The sequence below is a fragment of the Anoplolepis gracilipes genome, chromosome 5, assembly GCF_047496725.1.
Source record: "Anoplolepis gracilipes chromosome 5, ASM4749672v1, whole genome shotgun sequence".
Classification (NCBI taxonomy): domain Eukaryota; kingdom Metazoa; phylum Arthropoda; class Insecta; order Hymenoptera; family Formicidae; genus Anoplolepis; species Anoplolepis gracilipes.
Window position 1 is genome coordinate 7,348,382 of NC_132974.1, and position 20,758 is coordinate 7,369,139.

At 32.6% G+C, this 20,758-nt stretch overlaps 2 protein-coding genes across 3 annotated transcripts in view; one reads left to right on the top strand and one right to left on the bottom strand.

The window, feature by feature from the left end:
- Nucleotides 1-1,120: 1,120 nt before the first annotated feature.
- Superdeath (Suppressor of ER stress-induced death) overlaps nucleotides 1,121-20,758 on the top strand; it is a 33,942-nt gene continuing 14,304 nt past the window's right edge. Inside the window, exon 1 of the mRNA XM_072892099.1 lies at nucleotides 1,121-1,232. The gene's annotated coding sequence lies outside the window, so the exon portion shown is untranslated. The remainder of the gene's footprint in view (nucleotides 1,233-20,758) is intronic.
- LOC140665698 (organic cation transporter protein) lies at nucleotides 2,402-19,560 on the bottom strand. 2 transcript variants are annotated; one of them, XM_072892122.1, is made up of 3 exons: nucleotides 19,482-19,560; nucleotides 9,991-10,426; nucleotides 2,402-5,606 (listed from the first exon to the last, which is right to left on the bottom strand). In XM_072892122.1, exon 3 carries the CDS (start codon nucleotides 5,498-5,500, stop codon nucleotides 3,806-3,808), a length of 1,695 nt encoding a protein of 564 aa, XP_072748223.1. In that variant the 5' UTR covers nucleotides 5,501-5,606; nucleotides 9,991-10,426; nucleotides 19,482-19,560; the 3' UTR covers nucleotides 2,402-3,805. The 2 variants fall into 2 exon arrangements, with proteins under 2 accessions (XP_072748223.1, XP_072748222.1); XM_072892121.1 differs by lacking the exon at nucleotides 19,482-19,560 and adding an exon at nucleotides 11,980-12,178.

Here is a 20,758-nt window from a genome sequence, read left to right on the forward strand (position 1 = left end):
TAAAACATAATTATCTTCTCGTGAAAAAATTTATCAATATGCAAAACAATGAGCAAATGTAAAAAAGAATAGTATTACCTTTCAATCATATTTACAAGAAAAAGTTTAAATAAATAAAACAAAATGACATAAACAAAACAGAAAAAGATTGCATTGATAGTATCAAATATTAAATTGATTTTATGATTACGATTATTACAATGATTATAATACATTGTTAAAAGTAAATATTGATAATTAACATTTGTTTAATTAATTTGATATCTGTTTGAATCAGAATAATTTTTTTCTCAGAATATAAATATTTTCTATAGCGTTTATATGCAAGATTTAAACGAAGGTGTCAATGAAATCTGCTTCGTACGCATTAAATCGATCGTGAACTTGCTTTTTAATCGGCTTGAGCCAAGAGCTTCGGCAATTGTCGAAGAGATATGAAAGCACAATAAAAAGTTTCCACCTATCGAAGCGGAAAGATGGTACTTTTGCCAGAGCTTGCCTAGGAAATGAGAATTTGAAATTCTCCTCTGTTTTTATCGTCTCAGCAAAAAGAACGTGATTAAATTGAAAAAAGATATGTGTTTCGGAATTTTTCAAGAAAGATATTGATTTGACGCTTAGTAATCAAAATAATCCTAATAAGTCGATTAATAGCGACATGATCACAAGTTTCAGTAACATAATTATAAAAATTACTTTAAATTAGTCTGTAATATATAATATTAATAACTATCAATTTTTTATTATTTATATAATTCTACGAAAATGTCAAGAATAATAGTTTTGCGAATTATAACTTGATTCACCGGTTTTCCGGAACTGTGCTGAATGAATGTCGAATTAAATTTGATGCAGGACGAGATCGTGCGAAGAGGAACGAACTTTAGTTTAATTCGAACTAATAGTTAGAAGTTATTCGATCTTTATTGATCGCGCGAAGCTCTCTCTCGTCTTCTCGTATTTCGTGCGCCTGCCGTCTAAAAATCAGATGCGACGAATCTTGGAGTACGATGGCACTTTTGCGATCCAATTCTACGGAAGATCAAATTTGTGACAGCGACCGCACCATGTTTGACAGAGTTGCGCGCGCTGGTGCAACGTTTTCCGCGTTTTAATGGGCGAGTACAGAGCGGGAGTTCAGTCGGCGACGTGCGCTCTTTGCCACTGTGTGCTCTCGTATCTCCCGCTCCAGCATCCCTCGCGCATGGACCTGTACGCGTTCGATAACGCAGGTGAGTGCACGATTCATCAGGGTCGGATTTACATATATATAAACTGTACGAGCTGCGGTACAACACGCAATTACAACAAGTTGCTCCGTTTTTCGAGGACGTGTTCTGATTTTCGTGATATTGTTGGGAATCTTGTCTGAAATTTATTCTTTTTCTAGATATTTATATTTAAATATACTCTACATACTGTTTAATAAAATTGAATATTTTACTTACTTCGTTTCGTTAATTATGTATTATTGTTTTGTTGAAACTTTTGAAGAATTCCAGACGACATTAATTATATATCTGCATTGCTCTTTCATCTTTCACTAAATAAATAACAATTTCTATATCCAAGACAAACAAGATGACTGACGCGTGCGCTCTGCTCAGCAAATACTTGATAATGAAATTCAGTTTTCAGAAGATTATACTTATGAATTATTCATCTGTGGCTTAACACTTTAATACATATAATCGTCGGAGTTTAGTATCACGATTTTGAGTCAATGTATAATATATTTAGTTTCGTCATGTTAAGTGATTTTACGTACATGGAATTTTAAGCATAAAATCCGAGTGCGAATGCGCAAAAACTCACAGCTGATTTCGAGCATTTTGCGAATCTCACAAAAATTATTGACGATATGCATATATCAAGCTCATGTTCTAATACCAACTCAAATCATCATCCAAAGAGAGATGTAACCAGCATTGCGCTGTTGACGGTTATTTTTTTACCGTCGGATAACGGAAAGGTACGTGTGGAAAAACTTGTTGTTATCAGCTGTGTCACGTAAAATCTGCGCATAAATTATATAACGCTGAAGAATATTTTTCCGAACAACAAGTGTACCTGTAAAATGTACATTTTATGTTTTTTTAATGTTAAATTTTATGAAGCGCGATAACTGGAATAACATTGAGGATCAGAAATTTTTATAGCAAGCACATTGCACTTTAATACTTATTGTTAGCCGCATGTTGCGCGATACCTTTTTGAAGTATAGAATTTAATTAGACAGTACTATAATTCTACTTTATCGTTTTGTTTAATAAAATACAATTAAATATAATTAAATATATTTAATTCTTTAATATATATTTGATAGTCAAATAATATAAATCAAAATTGAAATCACAATTAATTTACTTACATTTTACGAATTCAATTTGATTTTCGATAATTTGATAAACAACTGAAAAGTTTATTCACGTATTTTATCTTACAATAGTATAAGTATGATTTATCATTGCTACGCATGACGTAGCGTTTTGCTGCACGTGACTTGGCGCGAGACGTTACCGTGTTTCTTGATTATCATAAAACATATATATATATATATATATATATATATACATTAAATGTAAGTAATACAAATATTTGAAACTTTTAAAACTTGAAATAATTACAACAAATTATTAAAAAAATAATTATTAAAAATATTAAAATATATATTGTATACACATACACAATATATTACGGTAACATTGATTATAAAATATAATTATACAATAAAATATAATTGAGGATATGTTTTGCAATTTTTTCGTAACACTTTAGATTGTTTGGCAAAATTTATTAAAACTTTCCAGAGATAAGATCTTTCTCTGTCATCGTTAATTTAACGGCAAAAAAAATTTACGGATAACTGACGCGACCATTTTTCAAACTTTATGATTGGAAAACCGTTGGACGACAAAGTTTTTCCATTAGCTAGGGAAAGAGCGAATTGGTGGTTTCACCGAGGATCTCTCTCACATCTTTTTGGAAGATCTTTTCGAAATTGCTATTTTCGTCATTAAAATCATATGTGTGCTTTAAAGCATCTTGCAGGTTCTTTATTTTCTCTCGCACAACCCTTAAACTTTTCTCAACCAGTTTATCTCGTCGAAAGTAACGAGATAAGTCAGATGTAAACGAATTTATTCTCTCGTTGATTTTCCCGGATTATTCATAGGGATTTTATGGCGATGGATTTTACGCTAGCGGAAAACAGTGCCGCGCAACTTTTAATCACTACTTCCTCGAAGATTGCTCATCCATGAAATTGAAATTTTTGTGATTAATGATTATCAAACGCTTATGTACAGAAATTTATGGTATAATGCTGTTATACTTAATCAACAAAGTACATGATTTTACAAAATTGATATTCCTTATGTATAAAAATATTATCTTTTTTCTGATATAAAATACATGTATAAAATTTATATAATTATTGTTATTAAAATCTTGAAACATTTTAATTTTTCCAAAAAATAATAGATATAAAATATCATCTATATAATATCACATATATAATGTTAAAAAATAATTTTTTATATATAATAAAATAATATAATGATATAATATCACATAATATAATATAAATAATACAAATTATTTTAAAATAATTTTTTTGAGTAAATTGTGCGTATTAAATCTGGGCGAAATTTAAGACTAAGTATCTTTAACCGGTATCTCTATCAGCTTTGTAACTTAGTAACTTTACGTTGCATCACCAGGATAATGTACGTCTCTTTTTACCTCCGCGATATAGTCATAAGTATTGGTCGAAGGCACTTGTGGATTTTTTTATGCCAATACCTTATTTATTAGTGCTCTCCTTTTCATCTCTCTCGTGTGTTATCTGCTCCATCGTGATCTCGTGGTCGTTCGCGGCGATTTTCGTTCTATTACCCATGCAGGTAGTGAAGCAGGTATCACCCTTGCCGAAATTCTCGCCGTCTTCCATGGTCTCCGGCATCGGTTGATTTAGCGTTTCTGGCAGGTAGAGCGCCATATAGCCCGCTGTCAGAACGGTGAGTCCGAAGAGCGCGGTTGGCATTCGCGGGTCCAGCGAGTCCAATAAAAAGATCATCGGCGTGAGCGTGCCGCTAAGACGTGCGCACATGGAGCCGATACCAACCGCGGTGTTTCTCACCACCGTGGGAAATAGCTCGGCCGTGTAATTATATATGACGGCGAACGAGCCGGCCACGCAGGTTTTGCCTAGCAGCACTATCGTAATTCTGGTGATGGTCGCCAATTCACCAGTCATGCCAGTAATACCGGCGGCGAAGATGCAGCATATGCCACCGATTATCATGAATGCACTGACCAGGCATCGCCTGCCGGTTCGATCCAAGGTAAATATTACGAAGATGCACGCCGGTACCTCCATCAAAACGTTGAGGAATAGCGTAAGGAGTGGATTGCTTACCAGATTGCCGGTATTGAGCGTCAGTCCGTAATAGGCGATTGAATTAGAAAACCAATTGAAACATATATTGAGAGTCTTTTTACGGAGATTCGGCGTTTTGAAAAGATCCAGCGCACCATATGATTTTTCCTCCTTGACCTCATGCTTTGCTTTTGATTTGCTAATAAGCTTGGCCGCGTCCACTTGTACGTTGCTGCCGTTTATTTTTAAACCCTTTTGCACGATGATGATTGCTTCGGCGACGCGACCGTGCGACCATAACCATCTGGGTGACTCGTCCATCAGCCACCAGTGGCTGAGCAAAAGTATGGTGTGCAAACCGTACACGATCTGCAGCCACATACGATCATGGATTATAGCACCCCACATGGCTACTGCCATAAAGCCCGTAGCAAAACCCAATTGGAGCAACACGCCGCACACCGTTCTTTTGGACGAACCTACCAACTCCATCGTCAATACAAACGCGGTGATGTAAGCACCAGCAGAACCGAAGATGCCATACAAGAATCGAAGCACCAGGAAGATGTAGTAATTATTCACAAGAGCCACCGATACTCCGAACACTAGCTGCGCTATCACAGATACATAGAATATAATCTTCCTGCCATACTTATCCGCCATAGTGCCCAGGGTGGCAGCGCCGACAAACACGCCAAACATGTAGGAGGATTGAGCTACGGCGCTCATCCACCGTCGCGAACACACGAAGTCCCATTCCATGCCGCGCGATGACTGAATGTACGTCGTGTCGTAGGTCCACGAGCTGCATTCTTGGGTGACATTGTCACGATCCAGATAGTGACAGCTGTCAAGGGGGCGCGGAAGATGTTCCGAAATGATCGAGGTGTTCCAGTCGGAAAAGGTCAAGTTATGGATCTCGGTTATGGAAGATGACAGGTTCATTTCTGGGATGTTGCACTGATGCGGCGGCACCGCTGCAACCGTCAATATACTCAGCATGTGCACGCCGGACACAAACGCGGCAAGCATGTGCAGACAATACTGTCGGAATTGATGTTTGCTGAATTCACCCAAGTGGGACATAAGTTCCTCAAGATCTGTGTCCACGCTCGTCATCTCGGATGTTTGTTAGAAATTTATTTGAATATCCTATTGTATCACAATGCGTTTAGATTATCGATTGTATTTTAAATCCTTGAGTTAGGTACTGCATATATTCACACTGAAAAAGAAATTTACATTTATGTAAATGCTATTTTCATTTATTTCAACTAAAAAGTAAAGAAGAAAATCATGTTTTTGTTGTAACGCATTAACTTTATAATAAGTTTCTTATTATTAATTAGAGTATAAAATAATAAATAGAAGTTAAAGTCAGAGTCAAGGTCGCAGACGTTGGAGCGAGCGATAAATATATTCAATAACAATAATTTCAAAATTACATAAATTCAAAATTATTACATAAAACTAAATCATTTTCAGTGGAATGTAAGTATAATATTAATCCAGTTACATATTAAATATTAAAACATTACCTACATTAAAAATGTTAAAATGATCGCGAATCGGTCAAAATAAAGGTCATATATAAAAATTAAAAATATAAACCGTGACAAATAAATAATATAAATAAGAAACATAAATTTATGAAAAGAGATCATATGTTTATTAGACATAATAATAAAGAAAAACTCTTAAATGAATTACGTGAAGCAATAATAATCAAAACAATTAAAAGATAAATTATTTGAGCGCAGCGATCACGAGCTGCGCGCAAACTCACTTGGACTGAATTTGAAAAACTTTGTAACGAGATGATCATTCCATACAGTTAGAACAAAAGAATACAAAAGAATTGTTCAGTGTATCGCTCCCAAATAATGCCGAATAATAATTTCGAACAAAACGTATTCGAAGGTTTCAATTCGAGCGGACAAAGAATTTGAGAACAAAGATTAAACACCTATAGATAGAGAATGTACATAATTAAATGAGACGCATAAAAATCTGTATGACATTATACCAGATTTAAACAATTGCAAATAAATTACGAAGTTATAAAATTATATTGCAACAGTATTATAATTTGAAGGTAATATTATATTAAATTTAACTTATATCTGAGAGAATCACCATAACATAATGTAAATAATGATCTGAAAGAAACATGCGTGCGAAATAACAGACCGTTTGATAATGATAGAAAAAAACAAGGCAAAAGTTGTACGAAAGAAGAAGTTAAAGGGGAAGAAGAAAAAGGGAGAAGAATTTTAAGAATTGAGCATATGTATGGCAAGGCAAAAATTTATTCTCCCCGTCGTGAAGGATTTAAATTAAAAAAAAAGTTAAGTTTATCAATCACTAAGAGGAGTTCCATATCGCTTGTAAATTCAATTCATTAGATTTTTTATGTAAATCATTTCCGAAATTTTGCGTCGAAGGCGATAAAGCTCTCTTTATCCAAAATACTAACCCTTTCCCCTTCAAAGTCGTCATAATTAATTTGATGTTCGGTAATAATCTAACCAAAATGCTAGGCGTTATTCCGTTTTAATATGATTGCAATGTTCTCATCTTTAATTGCTTACTCGTTTGGCCGATACACAATGCATCATAATCATGGCAATCGATTTTATAAACCATATTGCAACGTTCATATTGGAAGAGAATCCTTATGTACCTTAATAAATTTATTGAGCTTGCACAGGCTAAAGAAGGATAGCTTTTATTACATAACAGAGCCGCCAATTTAATTTTTATACGTTGTAACCTTTATTTTGAACAACTCGTGACTGTTTTAAGATTTATAGTGTAGATGATGTTTTAATATTTAATATTATGTAATTAGATTAATATTATTCTTGTGTTTCTTTGAGGATGATTCTACGATAAGGATCGAAATGTTTTATATAATAATTTTGAATTTATATAATGTATAATTTTGAAATTATTGTTATTGAATATTTTTATCGTTCCCTTTAACATCTGATGTCCTAGGTCTGACTTTCACTTTTATTTATTATTTTATATTTTGATTTGAATAAATGTGTTTTTGCGAATTTTGATTGTACTTTTTATTATAAGTTTCTTATCATAATAAGTTAAAGTAGTAATTTTGTACACATTTATATATTACACATATTTATTTATAGAAATCATGATTTTTCTATATCTAAATCAAATAAACACAATTATAATTTATAATAAATAAATTATAAAGAGTGTAACGGAGTAACATATATTATAATTGTGTTTATTTGATTTAGATATAGAAAAATCATAATTTCTATAAATAAATATGTGTAATATATAAATATGTACAAAATTACTACTTTAACTTATTATAATAAGAAACTTATAATAAGAAGTACAATCAAAATTCGCAAAAACACATTAATTCAAATCTGTATATATATATATATACAGGGTGTAACGGATGAGTAATATATATTATAATTGTGTTTATTTGATTTAGATATATATTGTTACGTGCCTGGCTTGCCGTCAACTGAGATCAACGGCAATCAATATATTGATTAGTTAAAAAACAGATGAGCTTAGGTTACTATGTAAATAAACAGTTTTTGAGTGACAGCTTTTGAGCTAAAAAGATGTGTAATCTCTTTATGTTTTTTCTCGTTTCTTCTTTATTATTACCTTTATAAAGTTAATTGCTTTCCTAAAAAGGTTCCATCTACTTCTTGTGTGCGCACGTGAACGAATTAATGTCTCTCAACGCGAGGACTTTTCGATATATCGCGACTCTCAGACATAACAATATATATACAAGGTGTAACAGAGCGCCCATATCAAGTGTTTTTTTTTCAAAACAATTTGTCGTTGAAAGTTGGGGGAAACATTTTTATAATAAAAGCCTCAGTAAAGAATTAAATGGTCACATTTTTGTTTCCTGGAAAAGGTGGGAAAAATGGGTATAAACTTCATTATTTTAAATGGGAAAGGGACTTGAGGTATCATTGAATGGGACTTTTAAAAAGAAACACATTTTATAGGAAAAATTTTTTAATCCGTCCAACTAATAAAAAAAAATACAAATAATTAATTTTCATTCACAAATGCTCGAATTCTTTCTATTGACTTCCAAACAAAACGTAAACATTGTAATTCGTGTTACGGTGTTTATTTTTCTTGCTTAAGGAGAATATACTTTTAATTTTATTGTAGATTTGTAAACATTACATTAAATTCATTTCAAAGTAAGATTTCGCATTGTGTGTCCTTCCGATTTGAAACAATAAAGTTCATACCCATTTTTCTGATTTCCTGACTTTTCCGGCAAATGTCAACATTCGATTCTTCATTATCATAAAAATTTTTTCCCCAACTTGCTACGACAAATCGTTTAATAAAACGCCTGATACGGGCGCTCTGTTACACCCCGTATGTATATATATATATTAATATTAATTAAATTGTATAGAAATTGATAATTATAATCAATACGTTTTTTAATAACAATTTTTATCCAATTGCTTACAATTAATAGGCTAATAATTTTTTTTATTAACATTTGCCGTAGAAGAATAATTGAATAGATTTGTATGTTAAATAAGAAGATATTTTAATTAAAAAATTGTGTAGTTATTATATTTATATATTATGTTCAAAGAGATTTACAGATGAACTCGAATTTCGTTAAAACCTATCGAAAACCTCTATAATTCGAATTTTTATTTACTCCTCAGAGAAAACTTCTATGATTTAAAGAGAAATAGCAGATTAACTCGAAGTATTTTTTGAGCGTATTAGCTACCTAAGTTTACCTCTACAATTCGAATTATTACAAGATATAGAGGTCAATGTTACGAATTGACCTCTATATTTCGAAGTGTGATCAATAAAATCTTCATAACTCAATGAAGTAAAAAGATTTTACATCAGCATTTTTCTCTTTTTTTTTTCCTTTTTTTATTCGTTCGCTAAAACTAAGTGTGTGAACAAACGACAATAATGAGTCTCATTGTCTCACTGTTAGTACAACTTCTTGAATAACACACAGCGAAAAATTAAATTCCACAAAATCTCTTTAAGTAGAATTTTTTTTTCGCATCTCTATAACGAAAACTTGGTAACTTGAAACACTCGATAATTCGAATTATTTTCTCTTACGATTCGAGTTAGCAAAATTCGACTGTACTTTGTCTGTCTTTTAATATCTATGCAGTAATCATTTTCTTCCCACATCCAATCCTAATTAAATTGCAAATTATATTTGACCTTTCTGTTCACATTTTATATTAAAATCTTAATATGTAATACTTTTATCGTTCTTGACCGAATTATCTAATCTGTTAAAAATCTTGCACTAGTATCTTGCATTGGTATTTTCAAAACTGTTTTTTTTTTAGTGCAATAGAAATGCAATTTCTCAATAATTTAAAAAAATATATTTCTTTTTTGTATATATGTTATTAGTCCATTTATAAAAATGGAAATAATAATCATAATAATTGATAAAAAAAGCAAAGTTACCATAATTTATTCTAATAATCTAATTTACCAGTTTTTTACAATATAAATCTGATTAAGCTTTTAATTTAATTTAGATGACGCAAAATGCCATGTCAATGTAAAAGAATAGATACCTTGATTTTGGACGTAATGATGTAGTATATACACTGCACTCAATTACAACTGGATAACAAATGACAAGGGGATGGCTTGATGATCGATGAATCCACCAATGTATGGATCTTGATTGCGACCGTGGAAGAGCGGCTGCACGAACACCGTTAATGCCACTATCGAACTGTAGAGAACGACTGCCAATCTCTCAATCTGATGCTAAGAGATTGGGCGATGCTTCGTAGATGACGGAGTATGTGTGTAGTACGTAACGTAATTTGTGGCCCTTCCGCGCGACACTGTCACTCGCGTCGTTACTCGCAAGTAAATGGTTGTCTCGTGTTGATTTCCTTGGATTGGTTAATTCCAGTCTGTGAAACGCGACGGCAAAGAAATTCCACGCAAGAAGATCGCGCGTTATCAGTTATCGGCGACCATGATTGTGAGTGTAGTAGCCTGTAAAATAATAAAAATGAGATTTGCGCGTGTGACCTCGCGGTCATGGTGATTCGCTAATAGTTCTGATTATTATTAATAGTTTAGTCTCAGCAAATTATGTTAACATAATGCAATCTTTTAGAGTAGAATGCTTAGAAAAAGGAAAATATCACGCGACATGTTATTATGCTCCGATATTATTATGTTTTGGAATCGCTAATTGTGTAAGTTAAGCATATGTAGGAATAATATTTCTTAATAATTATACTACTTTTTTAAAGGTGTAATTTATACGATATAAGAAGAAAATTAATTGATATTTATAAAAGACCATTATATATTAAGTATTATAAAAACAATTATTAATTATTACATAGACTTAAAATTGTGACTATATTTTACGAAGGTTTAGGTACCAGGATATTAATTTGAAAGTGATTTGCATATGTTTTAATTAAAAAGTAACATGCGTAATATACGTAATATACTATACAAATATTAATACTTACATGCAATATATAATTGCAATAATTTATAAAACATTATCATCTAATCAGTGGTTAGTGGTAAAAATGAGAAATTCCCTAATCATGTATAATTATCTTTAAATTTAATTTTGCATCTTTTTAATAATTATTCAAACAGATAATTTGTAAAAAAAAAGAAATACACTTTAATGGTAAATCTATTTTCTTATCAGTCACGTGTTACCATTATCAATTATACTTACTAATTCAGCAATACATAGTTTTGAAATGGTATTGGACGACGATAATGATTATTTTTAACACGTTAATATGTAATGATATAAGTGCATGATCATCGAATTATAAATGTATGACGTATTATTCTTTTTTAATTTATCAGGATTGCTGACATTTATTTCGATAAACGTTTGCTTTTATATCGAGATTGCAACAAGATGCAATAGTTGTAATATCGAAATTTATAGGATAAAAAAGAGAAAGGAATAAATTTTGTTGCGATATTACGAAGTTATTTTGCCATTTGAAGAGAAGGCCATGCGTTGAATACTGAATGAAGAATTAAATATCAATTTACAGGAACGAATTGAAATTATTGCGAAAACACAATAGAATAGTAATACATACGTAATCATGATTGAAATTATTCTACTAGAAAAGGTGGTAAATATGAAAAATACCATTTAAAAATTATAATATGACATCACACACACATGACATTGATAGACATTATAAAAAAGATTTTATGAAGCTAGTTAAGTTCGCTATTAATTGGGACGAGAGCCTGATAATTAATTGTTCTGGATCAACGCATTAGAAAAGTTACAAGGCCTTATGAGTTATCTAAGAAATGTTTCGGCTTAATTTTGTTGCTTGATAATATACTTTTGACATATGATATCTATATTTCATGTCTATTTTGTCATTCCATCACGTTTTCACTACAGCAAATGTTGCGACGTGTAGAAACAAATGCGAGAATTTTATATGCTTTGCATGCGTGATATATGATTACGATATATGAAAACTTAATCGCACTGCACATTATTATAAATTTATCATACATTTTTATTATTATAAACCTACCATAAATTATTAACACGTCAGATTTTAATATTGTCAAAGTATAATCGAGAGCTATAGTTGCGTGATAACGCATCTTAAATTTACGTTTAACTAAATACGCGCTTTCTCATTGTTTCATTTTAATTTTAGACAGATGGTTAAACTGGTTTTAATAGGAGATCACCTTGGCGCATAATGTTTCTTTCAAACACATGACGTGTATGTTTGCATTTATATTTCTCTGTATCTTTTTAAATTTTATTTTATTTATCTATTTGTATTTTAAAGTAACCAAATAATTTCAATTTCTTCTTTTGTCACTACCAGCATCATTACGCCACAGTCAAACACAACGCTTTGCAAACAAATCGATGAATGTATAGTGTCCTCAAGAGGCTACGCTGAAACTAATAGCTAATACCAATTAACTAGGGGATAAGTAGAAATGACGTACTCTGCGAGATCCGTCGATCTCAAATGATTTATCGATTGTAATTATTATGTGTGTGTGTGTATAAATTAGCTATTAGATGATGATAACATACATATATATGCGTGATCGCTTTGTTGCTCACTGATTTCAAGTGGTATGTTTGCCACATTAAGTGACGCGTAGTACTTGACATTCTTTCGAATTTCGTATGTCGGCATTTGTCAAGCTGGCTCTAATTCAGTTAAGTATGTGTTTTGTGAGACGCGTGTCCTTGGTTACTATAACGAGATGATAAATGTCAGTGACGATTATCGCACGTGACAATATATGTACTTCAGTCGATCAGCCTTATGAAATATAACTAACGGACAGACACAATTGTTCGTAATTAATCGATATTTCGAATCGTAATCTACATTTTATATGTATCGAAAAATCGGTAAATCGCGAGTATTTATATTTCGGTTTAATATACATATGTATTGTCACGTTGGTACGTTTAATATGAAATATGAACTAAATCAGAAATATAATCACGAACGCGCCGATTTTGTGACTGATTATTAATTATCAGGTTTTTTTTACAATTTTTCTTTCTGTCTGCAAATATCAATAATTCATAGTAAATATAAACTAGGTCACTGTTTTGAAAGTTGTGGCAAATACATTTGTCTCTTTTTAGATGTATATATTTACGGCATTTCTTGCACATATTGGGTAATATCGTTACAACTATCGTCGATGAAAGAGAAAGTTTTATTGCTGAAGTGTGAATTATTTTTATCGACGAGCTTTGAGGACAAAATTTCAAGATAATTTGTGCCAATATCGTGACAAGTACATTAGTATGATGTATGGCCAATTATATTTCCAATCAATGTTAATCGAATACTATATTGTTCTGTTTAGCAAAAGTTTAATGATAACTTCATTATTCGTAGGAATAGTGACATGATAAATCAACATTTTTTAGCTCAGTATAAACAAGTGAGAATTAAAAGCTTTAAATATTAAGGGGATTTTTGCTTTTTTTTTACCGACAAAAACGCGACTTTTTTAAATTTTCACCAGTTTTTATATTATACAGAATTATAAATACTTTTACATGATTAAAATATATGTATATTACTGTTCCATGGAACAGTCAGTTTCATGCACAAATCTCGAACGCACGAGAGAATCACGGCAATACGCACACAAGTATGACGTGTTGAGCGACGGTGCGTTATAACCGTGATTCTCTCATTCGAGATTTGTGCATAAAACTGATTGTTCCATGGAGCATATACTTGATGCATATACTTAATCATATAAAAATGTTTATAATTCTGTATAGCCATTATAAAAATTGATGAAATTAAAAAACTCGCGTTTTTGTCGATTAAAAAGGATTATCTCCTTAATTGCAGATAATATTGAATACTGTACTTTATAGTTGTTAGGAATGTTAACCGCGATTGTCTTTAATTTAATATTGTAATAGTCAAAATTTATTTAATTTTCGCACCAATATATTAGCAATCTGCGAAAAAAAGACAGCCCGTTGTCACGCGGCCACTAGGAGCACAGCGAGAAGAAAAAGCCCACTGTTACACTATGCGTGCGACTAGCAACCGCGTGACAGCGGGCTGGCTTTTCTCGTCACGTGCTAGTACTCGCATGAATTGGTCGATATTTTTTAATTAATTTCTCAATAATTATTGCGAAAATCGGAAAATAGTAAAAAACTTTTCTATTCAGTTCAATGCGCTCTACCTGCTCGCGAATGTTGATTCAATCTTTACTGTACATCCTGTATGTGTATATATATATATATATATATATATATGTATGTATGATATCTCATTAAATTAGCTTTGTTTAGAAGGATTTAAATTCATTATCCTTATTAATCTGTTCTTTGCTTATTTTATTATTTTTCGTTGATGAAATATAATAATGTCTAATCATATTATTATAACATTTTATTAGCTATAAGAAAATTTACTTTTTTCTTCGATGTATGTCATCGCAGAAAGCGAGAGATTTAAAAGAGTCGTTTAAAGAGAATTTAAAATGTTTGAGACATGGCACTTTGAGATATAGCCGTGTAAGATGTGCACAATTTCGTAGCGATATTGCGTAACATCTTGATGTGTCAGCTGTCACAAAGTGATATACGATTTATCTAATCGGAATATTTAACATTTTAATAGCAAACAAAAATTTGCACTCAAGTTTGGTAATTGTTTACGTATGTACAGTCGAATGCAATTATATTGTTGTTTTTTTCATTATATCAAATGTGACATAAATCAACGAGATACATGTTGATTAGAGCGCTTTATTTTGATAAGGCTTTATTAGGCGGCATCATGTAGTTACGCTGAAGGTGACTTGTTAGGTATCCACTTTCTGGTGTCAACTGAAGTGGAGTCGAAGTAAAATGCAATTGCAATTACGAAAATAAGAGTTTATTTTAAGATGTGTATTCAATGGTAACGTGTATTTACGTGGTACTGTAATTTAATATTCTACCGTATTTCGATCGTTCTTATGATCATCTTTCGTCGGTTGCATTATTTTTTGGCATTGGTTCACACGTCTGTGCTGATGAAAATACTAAAAGTTATGAATCGTACATTAACAACTGATGTATTTAGAAAGAAAAATTTGGAAGATATAAATAAGACTAATATACAGTGAAAGAAAATATAATAAGCATAATTTTTATCAAAAATTTATGTAAAAAAAAGTTTTAAACGGTATAGACCGCAAAGTGCTCGAGATGATTTCAAGGATTTCAAATTATGAATTCTAATTAGAGCCGTTAATCCAGTAGAATAGGAAAATAACGGTGCATCATTCTTTCATTATAAAATTTAGGCGTTCTTCAGCCTGCGGAATGATATTTTCGCGGCGCCTGGCGCGCGATGGACACAGAAATATTCCGCCGATCGCGCGCGAGAGGCGCTTGAACTTGCTGCGCTCACTAGGAGGTAATGCGGAAGAAATGACGGGGGACACGGGACGCAGAGCGAAATTTCAGGCTCCTGGATGGAATGCGGGTCAGACGGTAAACGCGGGATCGGCCTGCCGGCGAATAGAATCTGGCACGTCGAGGCACTCTCTGGCGCGCCTGGTGCGCACTCCCGTCGAGGCGATAATGGAAAAGCTTATGCTGACTGCAGATATATGTGTTATACACACACACACACACACACACACACACACACAATGTAACGTGTATATTTAAAAAATCATGATAACGAGGTAGAATCCAGAGACAGTCAGAGAGACTCAGGAGAATTAAGTTTTATGGTATTTACTTATTCAAAAATATACGAATTAAAAAATACAGCGATGATTATTTCATAAGAGCTATTATGAGATCTCATGAGAGATTTTACCTTTTTTTTTTTGCATATCATTTCTTTATTACGTTTTTTATGTCAGTTTTCGAATTACTTGAATCGCTGTAAACAAGCGGCAATATTATCCAGAGTATTCAGTCCGCTATGTAAGTAACGGATTCTTGTGTCAATGACCGACGTAATCGCCGAGTACTGATAACGGGTCAAAGTGCTTATTCTCTCTTTGGGCGTGTATTCTGTGGTAATGATAGCGCCAGGCGTCACCGAGGACGTCGAAAATGTTGATGGAACAATTCGTATCGAGATTAAGAAGGCGAAAATTATTGGTTTCAGCTAGCGGCAACCGGAAAAATAACTTTTATGTATAGGTTTGTATATAAGAAGATATTATATAAAATATCGCGAATTTACAGCTCTTCTGCGGTCGATTTCTTTAATTTAGAATCAATTCTATTATAATTAATAAAATTGATTAAACATAGGATATAATTTTCCGATTTTAAAGTAGCGATTTTTTCAAAAATCAAGCTTTAAAAGCAAACATATAAAAATGTATTATAAATAATTTATATATATGTATATAATAACATTTAATTATTTTAATAACCTTATCAAATCTTATTTGTACGGAAGAATAATATTGGACATTTAATTATAAAGATATTTAGAGTTTAGTTTTAAAAATTATTCAATATTAATCTGGAATATATATTAATCTCAAATGTAAGTAAGAAGAAATATAATAAACAGATCGTATAATTTTCGTTTATCTTTCTCGAACAAAGTCATCAAATTACAATTTTTCACAGTATGAATGCTTCATTTATAAAGACTAAGGCGATTGTTTCGCAACGGTTCTACCGAGATATTGATAACACAGGTAGAGTCGATATGTTTGGCCAGGCGGGGCTGCCGGGCAAGACGATTCGCACCGAGATCGAGTTATTCGTTCGAGCTGCGAGGAGGCAGCTCTCGTTATCCGATTATACGATTTATTTTACGAGTATACGCGACGAGCGGAAGTAGATCCACGGGGATGGGCGGCGGGGTCCAAGTGGATAATAGCGGTATAGATATAGGGTGAATACACCGGGTATGCACTAGTCAATGGACAAATATACGCATTACGTTGCAAGGTAAATATCCATTCGTCGGTCGAATTTCATTTTTTGCAAGACCGTCCGATTTCTCGGTTTCAATGCGAAACGCGAATTTATTAACGTGCATTTAAAATAAACCTCGACCAAGACCGAGTGGGGTAATGACATTTAATTACCAGGCAGTTCTCATTTCACGCAGTGTGATATGCCGAATTATTTGATTATTAACCAATTTATCGGCGATAATCAATTTGGCACATTTCAGCGTTAAGCAATGACGTTTGGTAAAATGATTATTCTCGTATGCAACACATCAAACGAAGGACAAAATATTATCTAACATTGCACTATACAATATTGGATAGGACTTATTATTCAATGCGCTCGCACACAGCGAGTTAGTCAGAAGAAAACATCTCGTTGCGCCTCCTTGAATTGCCAATCCGACAATCGGCGTTTGTCTATATGATTTAGCAATTATTCAGCAAAGTGCCTGTCATTGTGATAAATAACTGACCTTCCTTGTCAGTTTTATAACTTTATTGCGAAATATCGAGGTGTCGTACGGTGTTGTGACAATCTTTACACTTCAGCAAATGTAAAGGTGAACGTGCTTCCTGTTTTGTTTTCAAGGTTACTAATATTAAATCCCAATTAACGATTCACATTAGAATAGGCAAATTACTGTAATTACTGTGTTTATGTATGTTTTTAACGTTCTAACAAATACACGTGATATTAACATGAGTAAAAGAAACATACAGGATATTCGGTAATAAGTGCTTGAACAGAATGATATTCCCTGGAAATAATATTTATTTTCAAAATTTCTTCTCATATAGGCTTTTTTATAATTGTTATTATATTAAATATCATGATAATTATGTGTATGTGTGTGTGTGTGTGCGTGCGCGCGCGCAATCAGTCCAGATTCCATAATATTAAATGAATTTTTTCACAAGGTTGACTGAAGAGTTAGATCTTATTATCGATCTATATTCTTGATATACAGAATGTCCGGTAATTCGTGAAAAACCTGCTAATGGCAGATTCTTGAGATCATTTGGAAACGATTTTTCCTCAGCGAAAATGTCGAGGCATCAATAATTTCCGAGCGAATTATAAGCGATTGCTGATTGATAGTTCGCGAAAAAGGCGCTTTTCGCCAACTAAACTTTTTGAAGTTAAAAAATTACCAAAACTACAGTCTTCAGTTAATTTCAGATAGCATTTACTCTAATAGAATTTTAATTTAAAGCTTAATTACAAAGATATATAATGATAAAAATTGGAAACTCGCAAAAAACGATGACGTCTCTCCATATTTTCGCTAAGGAAAAATTGACTTCAAATAATCTTAAGAATCTGCCAATAACAGGTTTTTCATCAATTACCGAGCACCCTATATAATACTTTGTGCAAATTTTTTTCTTAATCGATTGCAACTCAGGAATGATTTACTTATTATTCAGAAAAATGTTTTTTAATTTTTGACAAATAAATACATATGTCATTACGTGTTCCAAATTGCTCCTATTACCGAACATCCTATATCACCGCGAAAGAAACACGAAGGAAGTGCATCCGGGCGGAAGAGAAGCCTAAGAAATTTTCGGGCTCGCGGAAGAAAGATCTCTATAGGTTTCGTTCACGTTGCGATAGGCACACACTCGATTACAATGGCGGATAGATTGGTGTCTCGTTCCGTAAGGGCACACCACAATGAAGCGTAATCCAAGCTGTACGCCATAGATGGACCGTGTGTTCGTCCTGTTCACGATGTAAGATTATCCCTTTCCCGGCATGCGCTCCATCCGGGATTTTCGATTCGCCCGTATTCGAATCTCGAGAGCTTCACGTTCCTCGGATAAGAAATTTGATGTGCCGTCCTCCCGGGAATTTCGATCAGCGAAATACATCAGGTCGATAAGAGTCTTACCGCTAATGGAATAGCGAAGCTTTCTCTTCTCGATCTATAAGTCGCCACGATAAGGAACGTTGCCAAAATGACGTAAATGAAAAATGATATTGTGCGCTGGTCAATACTCGTGAAGCGACTCGTGTGTGCTCTTTTATCTTGCGATTTGGTTATTTGATATATTTTTTACAACGATTCATCGTAGGTGACAACTTATACATATACCAAGAGAAAAATCTCGGTAAAAAGATATCGATATACTTTCGGTCATTCGATTAAATAAAGACAAGGCTATGTAAAATATATAATATATAAAATTAAGGATTAAATAATCTACCTGATCTGATTTATCGAAGAAATAAATTTATAAATAAATAAAGCAAAATATGTCTGGAGAGGTGCAGTTTCCATTTACTATTATATAATGTATGTGTTGACATGCACGAAATGCATCTTGGCTAAGTTCGTAACCCCGCATCTGAGGTATGGCGCGATTGTGAAAGTAGAGTTCTGGGTTAATTCACTTTCGCACTTATATATCGTTAGTGCGCGATGGTACAGGCGAGATTCAATAATGCGGGTCTCGTGTGTGACAAATCGCGTGTGACGCTACGAGCCGTCTCTGGCGGATGACTTCAATCAATTAGGGACGCTCGTTCGCCTAAATCAATTATCTGGTCCCCCCCTTCTGGTAATTTATAGGATTATTAGGTACTTACCGAACTCTGATCTACGCGATCTTATCGATTTTCGATTTGACAGGTTTCCATTAAAGCGTTTGTTTCTGTTCTCTGCAATGTGTAATCCGCGATGCCGCTTAAATAAGACTAGTCTTACTTGCTTGACGACAAAATAATTTTTATTGTAAACAAGTATTGTAGTTGAGATGAATATAAGGAGGTAATTATGTGACATCAATTGTCATAGGTGTTTGCACAGATGAGTCAATGTTTTTACAGATGTTTATGACTGATATGATTGTGAAAGAAAAATGATGCATACGAGCTATTCCAAATTATTAGAATTATTATTACAATTGCGATTAAATATGTGCGACTTAAATAAATCTTTCTTTTTGTTATCATTGATGTAATAATTATATATTTATCGGTAATGAAAAATATGTGGAATGGATTTAAATAATATTATACATATACGTGTGTGTGTGTGTGTGTGTGTGTGTGTGTGTGTGTGTGTGTGTGTGTGTGTGTGTGTGTGTGTGTGTGTGTGTGTGTGTGTGTGTGTGTGTATATGTTGTGTGTATTTTTGATATAATAATATATCTTTTACACAATAGTCTGATTGCAATGTATGTTTTATAAAGATGTGTTTTATAAAAACATTATTTGTTAAAATTTTTTTTCTTTTTGATCTTTTTTTTGGTTGGAGATAGAATAATAAATTTAAATAAATTATTTCAAACGTATATAATATATAACTTGATTTAAATCGTCTTTCTGCAAATTCATCTTATTACACGAATTTATTTAGATGTTTTGCGGTTTCAGTGATTTTATTGGTCTTTTACGGTTTTAAATCATTTTGCAATATTGATATTTGCGATATTGCAATTTTGATATTAATATCGTGCATTTCGAGCTCCGCAATTTTTCTTTTTCTTTTCTTAGTTTCGCAATTAATTGTTTTTATCTTTTTTTTTGATTTTTGATAAAATCTCTATTTAAAGGATTAGTAAATAAAAGTTTCGTGTGTGTACGAGAAAAGTTCTTGCGCTTGTATTTGTAATAAAAGTTAAGTAAGTTCTTTAAAATTAGAAAAAGCAACATTGTCAATTACATGTGTAAATTACACAATGTAAATAATTCTCTTAAGTTCACGTGTTCGCTTTCTTGTGCCCATAAATAAAAGATTCGTCAGGTTGCGCACAAGGTAATGTTTGCACAAATCAAAGAAGTTCCCATATCTCTGGTCCCATTTTGGTAACTTTCCGTCCCTGGTGGTTCTCATTACAAATACTACGTTGATTACACAGTTG

Coding starts and splice junctions, on each gene's coding strand:
- LOC140665698 (XM_072892122.1), bottom strand. CDS start 5,500: ATGACGAGCGTGGACACAGATCTTGAGGAACTTATGTCCCACTTGGGT.